Source organism: Apteryx rowi, unplaced genomic scaffold (assembly GCF_003343035.1).
Source record: "Apteryx rowi isolate R43461 unplaced genomic scaffold, aptRow1 scaffold_628, whole genome shotgun sequence".
In the NCBI taxonomy this organism is placed as follows: domain Eukaryota; kingdom Metazoa; phylum Chordata; class Aves; order Apterygiformes; family Apterygidae; genus Apteryx; species Apteryx rowi.
This window is the reverse complement of record NW_020450903.1, coordinates 503,968-518,341: the sequence shown is the minus strand read 5'-3', so window position 1 is coordinate 518,341 and position 14,374 is coordinate 503,968. Positions and strand designations below refer to the sequence as shown.

At 36.7% G+C, this 14,374-nt stretch overlaps 1 protein-coding gene across 1 annotated transcript in view; it reads left to right on the top strand.

Moving 5' to 3' along the window:
• Window positions 1-1,485: 1,485 nt before the first annotated feature.
• The window catches only part of ARMC4 (armadillo repeat containing 4), a 59,355-nt gene continuing 46,466 nt past the window's right edge, over window positions 1,486-14,374 (top strand). Inside the window, exons 1-6 of the mRNA XM_026084168.1 lie at window positions 1,486-1,626; window positions 1,926-2,135; window positions 2,302-2,538; window positions 4,090-4,200; window positions 4,731-4,885; window positions 8,330-8,572. Coding sequence (XP_025939953.1) covers window positions 1,519-1,626; window positions 1,926-2,135; window positions 2,302-2,538; window positions 4,090-4,200; window positions 4,731-4,885; window positions 8,330-8,572 — 1,064 coding nt within the window. The 5' untranslated portion in view covers window positions 1,486-1,518. The remainder of the gene's footprint in view (window positions 1,627-1,925; window positions 2,136-2,301; window positions 2,539-4,089; window positions 4,201-4,730; window positions 4,886-8,329; window positions 8,573-14,374) is intronic.

Below are 14,374 nucleotides of genomic sequence, written 5' to 3'. Positions count from 1 at the left end.
TTTCTGAAATTGAGGGTCCAGAGCTGCATAAAGTTTTTAAGGTGTGTGTGAACCATAGATTTATACAGGGGTATAATGATATTCTCTGTTCACTGTTTTTTTCCAAGTACCTCCTAATATTCCATTTGGTTTTTTGATTGCTATCTATGCTAACCCCAAGATACCTTTTCTAGTTGTTAATGATCAGCTGAAAACTTGTCATTTCATCTATGGAGTTAGGGTTTTTTTTTTTTTTTTCTGATGTGCATCACTTCTCATTTGCTACTTTGTTGCCTTGTCTCTTAGTCTTAGAAGGTTCTTCAGCAGTTTGTCGCAACCGGCCCTGAATGGCATAGTTTCATCAGCAAAATTTGTCACCTAACTAGTTCTTCCATTTCCAGTGTGTTTGTGAGTATGTCGAATAGCACAGCTTGCAACACAGATCTGTGGAGTTTCACTAATCACCACCCCTTATTGACAGAACTGACCATTAGCTTTTATCCTCTGTTTCTTATCCTTTAGTCATTTTTTCAATCCATGCCACGACCTTCCCTCTTAATAACATAGTGGCTTAGTTTCTTTCAAAGCTATCAGTGCTTTGAACTTTGAAGTATCACTTTGACAAAAAGCCTTATGGGGTCCCGTTAGACTTCATCAACTAGATCACCACTGTCCAAGGTCTTGGCAGGTTTTATAATACTTCTTTTAACAGATCCATGCTGATTCTATAGGTATATCATAATATTCCAAATACCATATTAGCTAGCTGTCTGCAAATTCTGTTCTTTATTATGCTCTACTAATTTGTCAAGCACAGGCACCTAACAGGCCTTGGATCACCCCTGGAACTGCTTTCAAAGTTGGCATGACATTTGTCGTTTGTCCAGTACCTAGGCTGCAGAGAAGTTTGAAGTCAGAGGATACAGGCCACTTGTACTGAATCAACTATTTTAGCCTCAGTTTCCTCTATAATAACTCTTGGGTGAATACCATCTAGTAATGGTAATTTGTTATTACTCATTTTGTCACTTTTTTTTAATAAGCTTTTCTGCAGTCACTTCAGTTTTGGACAAATCTTCTGAAATGTTCTTGACAAAGAAGGATTCCAGTTTGGACTCTCTKTTTTCTTCCAGAGGGAACATCAATGCAAAGAATGCAGCTAGATAGCTTCTCTGAAATGTCTTTATCTTCTCTGTGTGTTCTCTTATACACTTATACCAAAACTCACAGTACTTGACTCTGCCTAATTTACYAATCCGTTCACAGCAGGCCATGTTAGTCATTTGTCATCTGCAATATTTACTTTTGCCTCAATCTTTATGCCATTTTCAGACTTTATCATAATTCCGTTTCTTATTATGTCTATGTTATTTAATACCATAGAATCAAAAATAATCTAGCAGGTTTCTCCTTTAGTAGTAGTTTTATTAAAACTAGTAGAAGAGATTAAGTTTTATATTAAATGAATTTTACATATGTTAATGATTTGCTTTATTTTAGGGAGGTAATCCGACAGCTACTGTAATTGCATTGTGTTCAATGAGAGATTTCAATCTGGCTCAAGAAACTTGCCAGCTGGCCATCAGAGATGTCGGAGGTCTTGAAGTGTTAATTAATTTACTTGATACAGAAGAAATTAAATGTCAGGTAAGTGGCTTTGTCAAACAGAGCAGTGCATATGCTTATGCTATTAGAATATTTTCTCAATTTTCAAGATTATGTAGAATAAAGAAAATAATTGATTTGTTTTCTCATTTGTTTTCTGTATTTTCTTAATTTGAAGGACTTTGTAGTATAAAAATCCAATTTCTGATTTTCAATTTGCTTATTTCCTTCTGATTCAATTTAAAAGATAAAATGTTTTAGATAATTTTTACATTTCAAATAATTTTACTGTTTTTGTATTCTTAAATAATATTTAATGTCTATTATTTTCCATTATTTAGATTGGTTCTTTAAAAATCCTGAAGGAAATCAGTCAGAATTCACTGATCAGACATGCAATTGCAGATCTCGGAGGATTACAGATCATGGTGAAAATACTAGACTCTCCAGATAAAGATCTGAAATGTTTTGCAGCTGAAACAATTGCTAATGTTGCTAGGTTTAAACGAGCACGACAGACAGTAAGGCAACATGGAGGGATCAAGAGATTGGTAAGAAGATGCTAAAATCAGTACCTCTTCCACATGTGTATTTTTTCCTAACAATAGGTCATTTGTCATATACCTGACTCTTCAGATGGTAGTGTTTGCTATCACTAAAAAGTAGTACAGTATCAGGCTTCCCTGTATATAATTTAAAAAATTTTTCTTTTGTTAGGTTGGGCTGTTGGAATGTATTTCAGTGGGACCAACCACTCTAACACCACACCAAGCAAAAGATTTTGAAATAGCACGCTGTGGGGCTTTGGCACTGTGGAGTTGCAGCAAAAGCACCAAAAATAAAGAAGCGATTCTTAAGGCCGGTGGCATTCCATTATTGGCTAAGTGGCTCAAGTGTTCACATGTAAACATCTTAACCCCAGTGGTGGGAACACTACAAGAATGTGCCTCAGAGGTAAGTAAACACATACAGCTACATTATTTCTAACCATAAAATTAATTGGCCAATAAAAGGAAGTGTTACCTTTGCCTGCCATTTAAAAACAAACTTTGTCCAGGACAGGGACCCCTTCAGGAAGTTTGGATTCAGAAGTGTAGATGCTAGGGTGTGGTAGAAGTTTTTTTAAGAAGGTTACAGCTCATGATAAAATAAAGCTCACTTAATTTTTTATTCTAAAGGCCAAGAGTAGTGTGTGGAAGAAAATATGTCAAATCTTTTCATTTTGAGATATTTTCTTCCACACACTACTCCTGGCCTTTAGAAACTAAAATTTCTGTCATTTTTTTCATCATTCTTGAGAAATTAAATTTGGCAACTTCAGATACCATCTTCTGGTTAGTTAGTATGTTTAAATTGTACGAAGCTAATCTAGCGAGGAGGCCAAGATAATTCAATGCAGTACAAGGCAGGGCAGATTACACTGTCCTTGTGAACTGGGGAAGACAGTGTCTGATCAGTTTCAAAAAGAACAAATATATGTGATTTCTCTACAGATTTCTATGACAGGTTTTACAACCTTGAGTATATCCAGTTTTTAAATATAAACATAATTATTTTTACCATAGCCAACCAAGATGAGTGGATATTTCCCCATTTTCAGAAACATATTTGAAACTCAGGCACATTGCGCCTAAGCTCAGAAACATGCATTAATTTTTATGGCTAATTTGAGACATGCAAGACATGATTTTTCAAAGGATTTTGCATTATGAAACACTTAGTGTGTTCAAAAATACCTTCTTGAAATACACAGACCCCATGAAGACAGACATGTGAGAAATTTTAGCTTCAGTAGTCTCTATTGAACAAACAGGGGGTTCAGGGTTGGGGGTGGGGGGTCAGTTTTCAGGGCGGGTATTTGGCCAGATTTGAACACATTTTTCAGGGAAGGCTAAATGAATCTCATATACAGAAATTTCCCCTCTCTTAAGTAATGGTTCCAGCTACAATGCCTGTGGGTTAAAATTTGGAAGAAAAGATCACTGACAAATTTTAATGCTAAGAACATGTTTTCCTAACCTTGTTCTGGGAACCGATCTATTGTTTTGGCTACTGGCTTCAGATGAAATGAAGGGGTACTTGTTGATCCTGTTCTGGAGCATCTGTTTCTTCTCTGAATCTGAACATGGAAACACTGTTTTATACAATTTGAATAACTTGCATATTTTATTTTTTGTATACTGTGCAGAAGGTAAAGAAAGGTGAGCACCTGAGCACCTTTCAGAGTCTTCTAAATTGTTTAAGCCAGGTTCCTACAAAGTGAGCATTGCAGCACCTGCTTGTACTGCTGATTTTAAGATCACAGCCCTGCAGAGATTTTATGCATATGATTAACTGTGAGAACATCAGTAGTATATTCAAGGCAATCTAGACTACTTTTGCTTAAAATTAAGCACAAAGCTTCACAAGATCAGAGCCTAAAATTATAGTACTTCACTATTACTGTGACTAGTTTTATTAACTACTAATATACAGGAGTTAAAAAGATGGAGTTTATCTTTTTAGGAAAGTTACAGACTTGCAGTAAGGACAGAAGGAATGATTGAGGACCTTGTGAAAAATCTGAGTAGTGAACATGAGGAGCTACAGATGCATTGTGCAAGTGCCATATTTAAGGTAATTGGATTATTTTAATCAGTAGATAAGAGGGGGGGATTAGCACTTTGTTTTCATATAGTTGTCACTTAGTATTAACATTTCTCAGTTTTACTGTTTCTCTAATGTGGGAGAAATTACTTTGCAGAAAATGTTAATGGTCTGTGGCTAAATTTTTATGAGGGTGTTTTAGCTGTACATTTAATATTGCATTTCAGTTCCTCGTTGAATTAGTCTCTGGCGTGCAAGTCCTAAATTGCGCAGGTAACCGGTGGAGAGGTGTGGGGCATGCTGTGCAAGGAGCTACACATTTTGTTTTCTGTTTATTTGTGCACGAGGTGAACAAAGTGACAGTATAAACATTGTAACATGCAGTAGCTCTTTACTCTCAGAATCCTCTTAGTGAGTGACTAGCATTTTTCAGGTATTTTAATAAGCAATTTTTGTTTTCTTCTGTATTAGTTTTGAATAGTTGCAGCATAATGCATCTAGCTTTTGAAGACACTTTCTTCTACATTTTGAATAATATGTGTATTTAATTTGTTGCATAGTGTGCAGAAGATAAAGAAACACGTGACCTGGTTAGACAGCATGGAGGCCTACAACCACTGTCTGTTTTGCTTGGTAACTCTCAAAATAAGCAACTTTTAGCAGCTGTGACAGGAGCAGTCTGGAAATGTGCAATCAGTGGAGAAAATGTGTCAAAGTAACAATTTAATTTTGCAAATATTTATTATGTTATCATGTTTTGAATTTATGGGCCTATTTGGTTTTCAATTTCTTTTCTGTCATGATTCTGCAAAACCATGCCTTGTAATCATTTGGGCCTTCAACTTAGGTGTTGTAGTACCTGAAGATTGCCATCTGACCTTGTCAGGATACAGTGGAGACAGTGTTAAGTTCCTAGAATCTTAACAGTCCAGGGTGAGAACTGGTGCCTGTAAAGAATAATTAAGATATAGGACACTGAGCCAGGAGGTGTACTAGCACATAGAAAATGTTTGACTTGTGTGCATATCTGATATCCCCATTTGCTCTCTGTAGCTTAGAAACCTGAATCATGGCTCCACAGCAGAGAGAATATTCAGCACACCTAACTTCAAAATTTTAGGTACATATTTAGGTACTCTTTATAGCCAATAGATAGAGTAAATTGTCTCATTCTAGAGTAGATAGCTAAAATACATTAGGTCCACCTATTTTAGAAATATACTGGAGGCTAGGATAATTAGCCTCTGGAGATACCTCTTTCTTTGACTATAGAAGGGGCTCGGACAAGTAGCTTAGTCTGGACACCCAGCTTCTAAATGAGTGAACTCTACCTCAGGTATCTACCTCCACTTGGTATTAGAGCCTGGAGTCCTTGTCTGAGGATGTGAAAGCAGGAGTTATCGGTGCCCACCTTTCATGGAATAGCTTAACAATTCAGAACACTAGGCTCCCTCAATTCAAATWCATTCATCAGATTTATGCGCCCTCTCTCAAGAAAACGCCTGCATAACTGGAGTCTGTATTAAGCTTCCTGCTGAAGTTATGCAGCTGTGTACAGAGGAATGCAAGATTCATGGGCTGGAAGGAAAACTAGTAAGAGGTGAACTCTTCCTGAAGCCCTAATTTTGGTATACGTTGCTGGACAAGTCGATATGTTTGATAGCCACTGGATAAAAATCAGAAGGAATTCCAAGAATCAGGCTTTCAAGTCTGGCTTTTTACTCTGCTAAATGAATTCCCAAACTGTTGGTATACAGAGCCATAGTCTTTACATACTCTACTTCTGGCCCCCTGCATTTTGCATTCTTGGCTGCACAGTAACACACTGCTTTTCAGAAGTACGTATCCCCCTTTTCTATGAGCTTTGGTGCCTGCACAGAGGCATTCTGGTTCTGGAAAAATCAGTGGTGAGGTGGAGCGAATGGCTCTGCCTGTGCTAGTAAACTAGACAAGGCCAAAGCTTGAGTTCAGCCACTATGTCATGATCATCCACACTGTTTAACTGTTAGCACAGTGCCTTATACAGTTTGGCTAGCAGTCTCCCAGACAATGCCCAGACACTGCCTGGGAACAGCACAAGGCAACAGATTGTTCCCATTAGGCGGAATGGGTGAGGCCACCCTGTATTGTGAGCATAAGAGATTTTAGCCATATGGATGCTGTGTTGTGCCTCTTGTCCTCAGGGCTAGAGAATGAGCCCTCGCCTGTTTTATTTATTAATATAGCTGTAGCCAATAATTCTGGCCAAATGCAAGCAGATTTTTCCTGGGCTATTCAGATATCTTTGGCAAGTGCTTGAAGCTCCATGAAGGTTACTAGCCAGGCACAGCTCCAGACTTCAGCTGAATTCGTGTATATTCTAGTGCTGAGTCTGAAGCAGTAAACCCTATCCAAACTCAGGATGGGAGGACACTACGGAAGGGGGAGGGAGGATAATACAAAAACACAAAAGTAGATCTGGAGGGACGAGCTTGAATCTGGCATGGAGCTAGAACTAACAAACCCTGCTGGTTCCTCAGAGCCACTTAATTATCTTCAAACTATATTCTGCAATGCTCCCTATACCTGAAGCATATTGCTGAGATGCAGTGCTGCCTCAGCATGGAGCTGATATAGGTGCCTGCGCCTGGCTAGCTCAGATTCCACTTTGTGTGCAAGCAGCCATACTGCTTCTGGACACAAGATGGCCCGAGCCAACAACTCTGTTGGAGAGTAGCCTGCCTATCGCAGAGTCAGCCCATGTTACTGCATCTGCGAAACAGTCCATCTGCAACACAGATGAAGTTCCCCTGAGAAAATCAATACTTTTTTATTGACACTTTTGAAATTGCTTTGTTAATATTTTTTTGTGCTGTTAATGTTTTCTCTTGAATAAAATTTTTAGGGACACTTCCAGATTGCAAGGAACAGAGATACAGATGGTTTTTGCAAGGCAAAAGCCTGAATTATGAAAAATGAAGGTTTTTTATTTCTCAGTTACATTAATTACATTGTCATCCCGGTGAATCAACCTGGAAAGATTAATTTTATTAAAATGTTTCTAATTTGTCTATCTAAATCTCAAAAATGTGAATTTTTTGATATGAAAGAAAAGTCACAGGTACAGCTGATTCCTGAAAAATACAGAGTAATTATAGCTCATGTTCACATTAACAGAAGCTAGGGGCCATGAGGGAAGCACAAGTAAGATCTCTACCCTCAGAGAAATGATCTCTTTAGGGTAGAAAATATATGTATTTACACAAAGGTGTAAGTCAAAGCATAGTTATTAGATAATATACAGTTTGATATCCCAAGTCGAATTGTCATGGTGTATCACAGAAAATGTACGGAAGGAAGATACAGTATGTGCTTGTTAAGTGTTAAGAAACCTCTGAGTTCTGAACAAAACATGAAGTAAGATGACCCCAGTACTGAAGACTAAAGTCCTGATCTGAAAGATGAACCTTTGAGGTTTAGCATGCATCTGTTTGTAGGATGAGACCTGCAAAAGCAAACAGGCCTCCCGGAGTTTTAAAATAATCATCTTCTTGATTTTCAATATCAAAAGTGCTGTGAAGAGTGAAGGAAGTATTAGTGTTGCAGTCAACTCAAATTGCACACGTTCCACATTTCTGTCAACTTATTTCTTCACTTCAAAACGGAATCTAACATAATACAATAGAAATTTACTAGAACTATCTGTATGACCTTAAGAAAATGTAAATATTAGGCCTGAGCTAGGCATAGAAATTGTCAGGACAAACCCACTAAAGGCTAACATTCAGTGAAAAGTAAGAATGATCCTTGGGCTATAGAGAGCTGAAAGAGGTGCTGATATACTACTACTCCAGCCCATTGTTAACATGGCAGGAAAAAGCAGTGGAAATTAGGATGCCACTGTATTTGCCAGTCTTCCAGTGCATTTTCAGCTTTTATAGTCATTGCATCCATATGTTAAGTTTTAAACAGCCCTCAAACTGCTCTTCAGATTCCTAGAGAAATATATTTAAAAAAAAAAAAGAATAAGAAATTATGTTGTACATAACACTTTCAAGAACTGATTGGAATGGTTTACATGTATTGTGATTTCTTTAACAAAATAAGTTACTTACAAAATTAAACATTACAGCAGTAACATATGGAAAATAATAACTTTGTTTTTATTGTTGTCATTTAGGTTTCAGGAATATAAAGCAATAGAGGCTTTAGTAGGACTGCTCACTGATCAGCCTGAAGAAGTCCTTGTAAATGTTGTTGGAGCATTGGGAGAATGTTGCCAAGAGCCAATAAATCGAGCTATTATCCGTAAATGTGGTGGAATACCACCGCTAGTGAAGTTGCTTACTGGAACTGATCAGGCACTTCTTGTGAATGTCACCAAAGCAGTGGGAGCTTGTGCAACAGAACCTGAAAATATGATGTAAGCTATTCATACTCACTGCATCTGAATACTGCAAGAAAATAATCTGAGTAATTCCAGCAGATAATTTTGGGGGGACAACATTCAAAGTTCTAATGTGAAGATAGTTTCTTACAAAAAATTATAAGTAGATATATTTGCAGTCAGATATGGCATTGAATTCACAGATTAGTTACTTCATGTAATAGGGATGTCTGAAAAGAAATTTCCAATTTGTAGTATTTTAGTTCAGGCTTTTGATGGATTATGTACCATACTAGTATAAATTCATCAGAATTAATAATGGGCTTAATTTCCTGTTAAACATATTAATAGGTTTTACTTTCATCAATTCTAATGTGAGTTTAATGGATATTTTACTTTTTGTTTTCCACAAGCTGTGTGGGTTAGTTATGTCCTACTGTAAAATGTGCTATGTAGCAACACAAATATTTAATTAAGAAAATATATAGAACACAACAGTTAGGCATTTTGGGGAAAATCAGAAAAGCCTGTGATAAATTGATTTATATCAAAGCTAAGACTCAGAATTACAGAGCACAATTTTAAAGTGCAGTATGATGATGATCTGCTTTTCCTTCTCCTCCTTTTACTGTTCTCAAATCATAGATAATAGCCTAAATTACAGAAAATAATTCCAAAAGAAATGTGTGCATTTACCGTCATGAAAAATCTTTTGAAAGTTTTTAAAATTAGAATATGATTTGTATTTTGTCTTTCTTCATTATTCCTTTTATGAACTCAGACTTTTCTTTTTGGCCCTTTTCTCCCGTCCTATTCCTTCACAAAACCAAAGAAAAAGGCTGTCTTTTTACTGAGAGAGTTGTTGCTCTCTTCAGTTTTGTGATGTAGATTTGCATGGCTGACAGAAAAACTTTGAATTTTATGATTAAGTGTTCCAGTAAAATATTTAGGTCAGTATTTACTGTGCTTGCTGTTCCCTTACAGGGATATTTACCTCAAGATTTTGGGCATATTTCCCTCCTTATATGTAAGAAAGGTCAGAAAGAGAGAATTTTCTTAAGCTCCTCCTGTTCTGATTTGCATAGTTCACTTGATATTCATATAGCAGTGCAGGGAATTCTTTTCCTGAACAGGGCTTTTGTTTTCATGCTTTGGCTGTCACCCAGTGGCAAAAGGCTAGATGGTACACAACTGTAAACATGGGTTATGCAAAGAGTTAGTCATGTAGCATGAAAGTATACATAAATGAAATCACCTTCACCATGTATTTCAGATGAAGAGTACTAAACATCAGCCTTTACACTAATGTATTAACCTAAAAGAGAATTAACATCATAATCAACTGAGAAATTTAAATGTCAATAAATATAAATTGACATTTATAAAACCTCAGACATACTCCAGTATGCAGCACTATCACTTGTAATACCCAGTATGGATAGCTTCATACTGGAATGTGGTCAGTATAAGCACCAAAAATAACACAGGTTGCTGCTAAAATTGTAATCAAACAAAGTGCATCTTGTTTTTAAGAAGGAGAGAGCATAGGTTGTTTGGGAGGAAATTCTAAAGAGTTTGCCAAGAGTGGATGAAGGAATCAAATCTCAAATTAGGTTCATATGGAAAAATTCTCTATTGAAGGTTCACAACATTTAGAAAAAAATGAGTAGGCAAGATTTTAGTCCAGGAGTATAATGTACTTTTAACGACTACAAAAAAGCCATTACAGAGAAATTATTAGTAGTAGTAAGACTGAGGCACTTACCTGAAGCATTGTGTCAATGGAAGTTCAGAGTTGTAGCACTAGAAGAAATAATGGTGCTATCTTTTCCCAAGGCATGATTCAGCCAGGTGGGGAGAATTTTGATCCTGATCCAGCAAAATGTTTAAACAATGCTTAGCTTAAACATTGATGTCAATGGAGCTACTCACACATTTAAATGATTTGCTTGACTGAGTGTTCTGCATCTCGCAGGGTTAAGATATTTGATTTTCCAAAAAAAACCCCTGGGCCATCCATTCATCTTTCTTCTCTTTATCCTCAGACCAGTACAACAGGAGTTGAAACTGTAGTGCCTCATCCAAAATTACTCTCCTTTTTGGAATAAGTAAGTCACCAAAGAAATGGGGGACAAATAGTCTACAGTATCGCTTTGTGCCAAATACAGAATTTCGAACTAAAACAATATGTAGTCTTGTTAGAAAGTACTGTGGGGGTTCATGCTCTTTCTGTAAACATTTCTGAAGATTTTAACCAAAAATATTAGGTGAACCCATATTTTGTGTGGAAAGTAAGTAATAAGACCAAACTCTCCAACATTCTTTACAAAATGGAACACCCGAGGGACATTGTTCACAGCAACTATGGTTTTAGTTGGTTCTAGCACTGGTTTTCCACTGCACAGCTATGTGGTTTGACCACATCCCAAGCATACAGAGACTTGATTGTTTCTCCAACATTGCTTGTCTTGGTGTAACTTAGAGCAGTCTTACGGCTCCTATCCTGGGGCTTAATGACTTGTTTGGCGCATGACGACTCCATAGCAAAGGCTGCAATCAAATACAGTTAACTAATCAGGATTCAGCTACCCAGACAAAATCCTTTTTTTATTTGCAAAATTTTCTCCTGGTCAATAAATACCATCAGATGGGGCAGAAGTTCATAGCTGTGTAAAAGAAAAGACAACCCTGACTTACCTCCATACCATACACTGACTGGRTTCTTCTAGAGAAGAAGAAACAGGATATGATCATGCAATTACAAAACTGTGTTGTAAGACATAAGCAGAAGTGGGCTGACTCAAAATTGCACGGGCAACCTTATTTTGACATGCCTTTCTTTGATTGCATGATTTGCCACCTTAGTAGCAATCTTGTAATGTAGATATGTGCACTGCGTTCCAACTTAAAAAAAAATGCAGAAAAGTAAGTCTTCTGTGTGGACTCAGGGACCCCTACCAGAGTCCTTAGTGGGGCTGGAACATTTAATTCCATTTCCTGCGGTCTCCAGTTAATGGAAGACCGTTAGCTGCAGAAGGGTTTCTGCCAGCAATCCATTGTCATTCTCAATGTAGGCTAACACTTTTTCTGTGGGCGTTCACAGATGTTTGCTGAAATCAGGAATGGTGAGACATGAGAAGTCTGGATTCTTTGCATTTTCTGGAGGGTGTGTGTTGGCTTTTTATCTCAATCTATTTGCCTGATCATTTTTATATCTGCTTCTACACCCTAGATCCCTGTCAGAATTATCTCCTTAGCTTTACCCAGTAAGGCTACCAAAAAAAGAGTTGATCTGAATGGTTGTAGTCAAGCAAAATTACAAAAAATTGAAAATATGTTTGTTTGTTTTTTTAGTGGGGAGGGTTTAGCAACTTCAGTGAACTAGTGTACCTATTAGACTTTATAAATTCCATTCTTTTTGCAAGTTATCTATGTATCCTGACAGATGAGTTACATGTCTTACCTTAAAGGGAAAAAAGTATGAGAGATATGTCTTTGGATTGATATTAGAATTTGACTAAAATGGCATTCCATAGATTGTATTTAAATCCCTTAAGTAGAGAGAGGAATGGAAATCAATGAAGCTGCTTCAAAAGTCAGATAATGACTATAGAGTTAGATAATGTAATAGCCCTTCCTTTTGATTTGTTGTCATTGATTCTTTAAGTCAGACTGCAGAGCAGTGGTCCTTCTGCAGTTTTGATGCATCTTGATGCATCTTGTTGAATTTCAAATCTGTCGAAATTTCTATCGTTCAGTTGCTAAGTATGGAAAGGGGATTTTGCAATTTCTTATAGAAAGACCTACCACTTACAATCATTTTGCACAGATAACTAAAGAGGAAACAAAAATAATGGAACTAAGTACCAGTTAACAAACATAGTTGTTTTCAGTAATGTGCAAAACATATTTCAATTAAATTGGGATTCAGATGTTTCCCTGGTTCCTTCCAGTTTCTTCGAAGTAAAACTAAGTAGTGTATCTCATGGTGAGGGCTTGCAGAGGCTGACTTCCCCTTAACCTTATGAWTATGGATTTGCTGCTGTCCACATTGGAAAGAGGGTATATAGACCAGTTAAAACTGTTTGGCCAGCATTGAAATGTGCTGTATGAGCACATGGATTTAGAGGTGAAGAGCTGTAGTACAAAGAAAAGTTTGTATTTCAGTCTTTGTCCTGACCCAGTAAGTTGATTGGAGCTTGAGTCCTCAGAACACAGTGAGAGGAGGCTTCCATGTGGCCAGGAATGAGGAGATTTATAGAACACTTCTCATCTCTCTTCGGAAATAAAAATTGGGTCTTATTTTGCCTATATTTTAATAACCTGCAAATGAGTACAGTATGTCTGGGGAAACCATTCTGTTTCTTTAACTGGAGCAGCAAGTTTGAAAAGAAAGCATGGACAGTCTTGCCTCAAAGGCATATATTTAATGAATATGTGGTTGATTCAAAGTTTAGGATTTATATAGGTCTCATTTCACAGACTCTGCAGTGTCAGTAATCTGGTGTAGCTATAATAATCAAGAAGCAATAATCAATTTTATCAAACTATTGATACTAACATGTTAAGTGTAGAGATCAGTAGTATGCTAAAAAGCCCATCACAAAATTTAAGAGGATATTAATGGCTTGCAATTTGCAAAGAAACAGTGAATGAATTCCCTTCAACTGTTAAAAATTTTTGGTGTTACTGCAAGAGAACATATGTGGAATGTTGTGTTAAGATCTGGGCATCATTTTTGCTCTAGGAGTAATCAACTCTTCTGATAGGTATTTTGTCACCTTTTCATATTTTGTACTCTAAGGCTTTTGTTTCTGAGTTTTTGTATTTCTTTTTTTTAAGCATTAAGAAACATTGATGTATCGCTGCTCAATTTATAAGTAGTGATATGAAAATTCCAGGATTTGAAAACTGCATATTAAGATGCTTAAGTTCCAAGCATTTTTTTTTATATCATACTATGCCCTAGAAGGGCATGATCTACCATAATTAAGGTAACTTATTTTAATATACCACATTTAGAAATATGTACAAGTTTCTTCTTAAAAAAAATTGTTACAACTTTATGATAGCAAAAAAAAAAAAATCCTCTTCCAGTGCTTATGTCTTCATCTTAAAAAATACAGGTTAATGTACATCTTTTTGGTGAACTCTCACAGTGTGAGATATTCCTGTCACATGATGTTAAAATAGCTCAGGTATTTGTCCTGTCAAAGGTTCCAGTATTCATGTCCTTACCTTATTTAACCTTTCCCAAGTGTTAAGAGAGTTCTAAATGACCCAGGTGGTAGAAAAGTACCTGGAAACATTTGTCTTCCCATTGTATGAATAACTTTAATTTCATGAGAAGGTGATGCATAGCTCTATCCTCTCGTTCCCCTATATCCCTTACGCCTTCTTTTTTTTTAAATTGGAATTGCATCAGTTGCTTAGTTGTGATAATAGCTATCAGTAGCTATCCTGAAATAAACCTGAGAAACTCAATTTGAGCTCTTGTAAGGCTCTCAGCTCCTTACAGCCTATTTCCAGTCTTAACAAGGATGTGGAGATGTGCCAAATTTCTCTTCTGGAGAAAAGCAAAGCAAAGCTACTTGTAGCCCGTAAGGCTGATGGCAGTTTGATACTTTCTTATTTCCAATCTTCCTAGTTCAGCTGACTGAATCCCCATCACTTTCCTTATTTTATAATCATTTATTCCATGGAGTGGTTTCAGACAGGTTCTACGAGATCAGTTGTTCTCTACTATTAGTTTTTGTCCTGGCAAATTTGGCTGGCAGTTCTTGTGGCTTCTTTTTTTGCCATCTGGTAGAGACAAGCAATATTTAAGGAGTTATTATT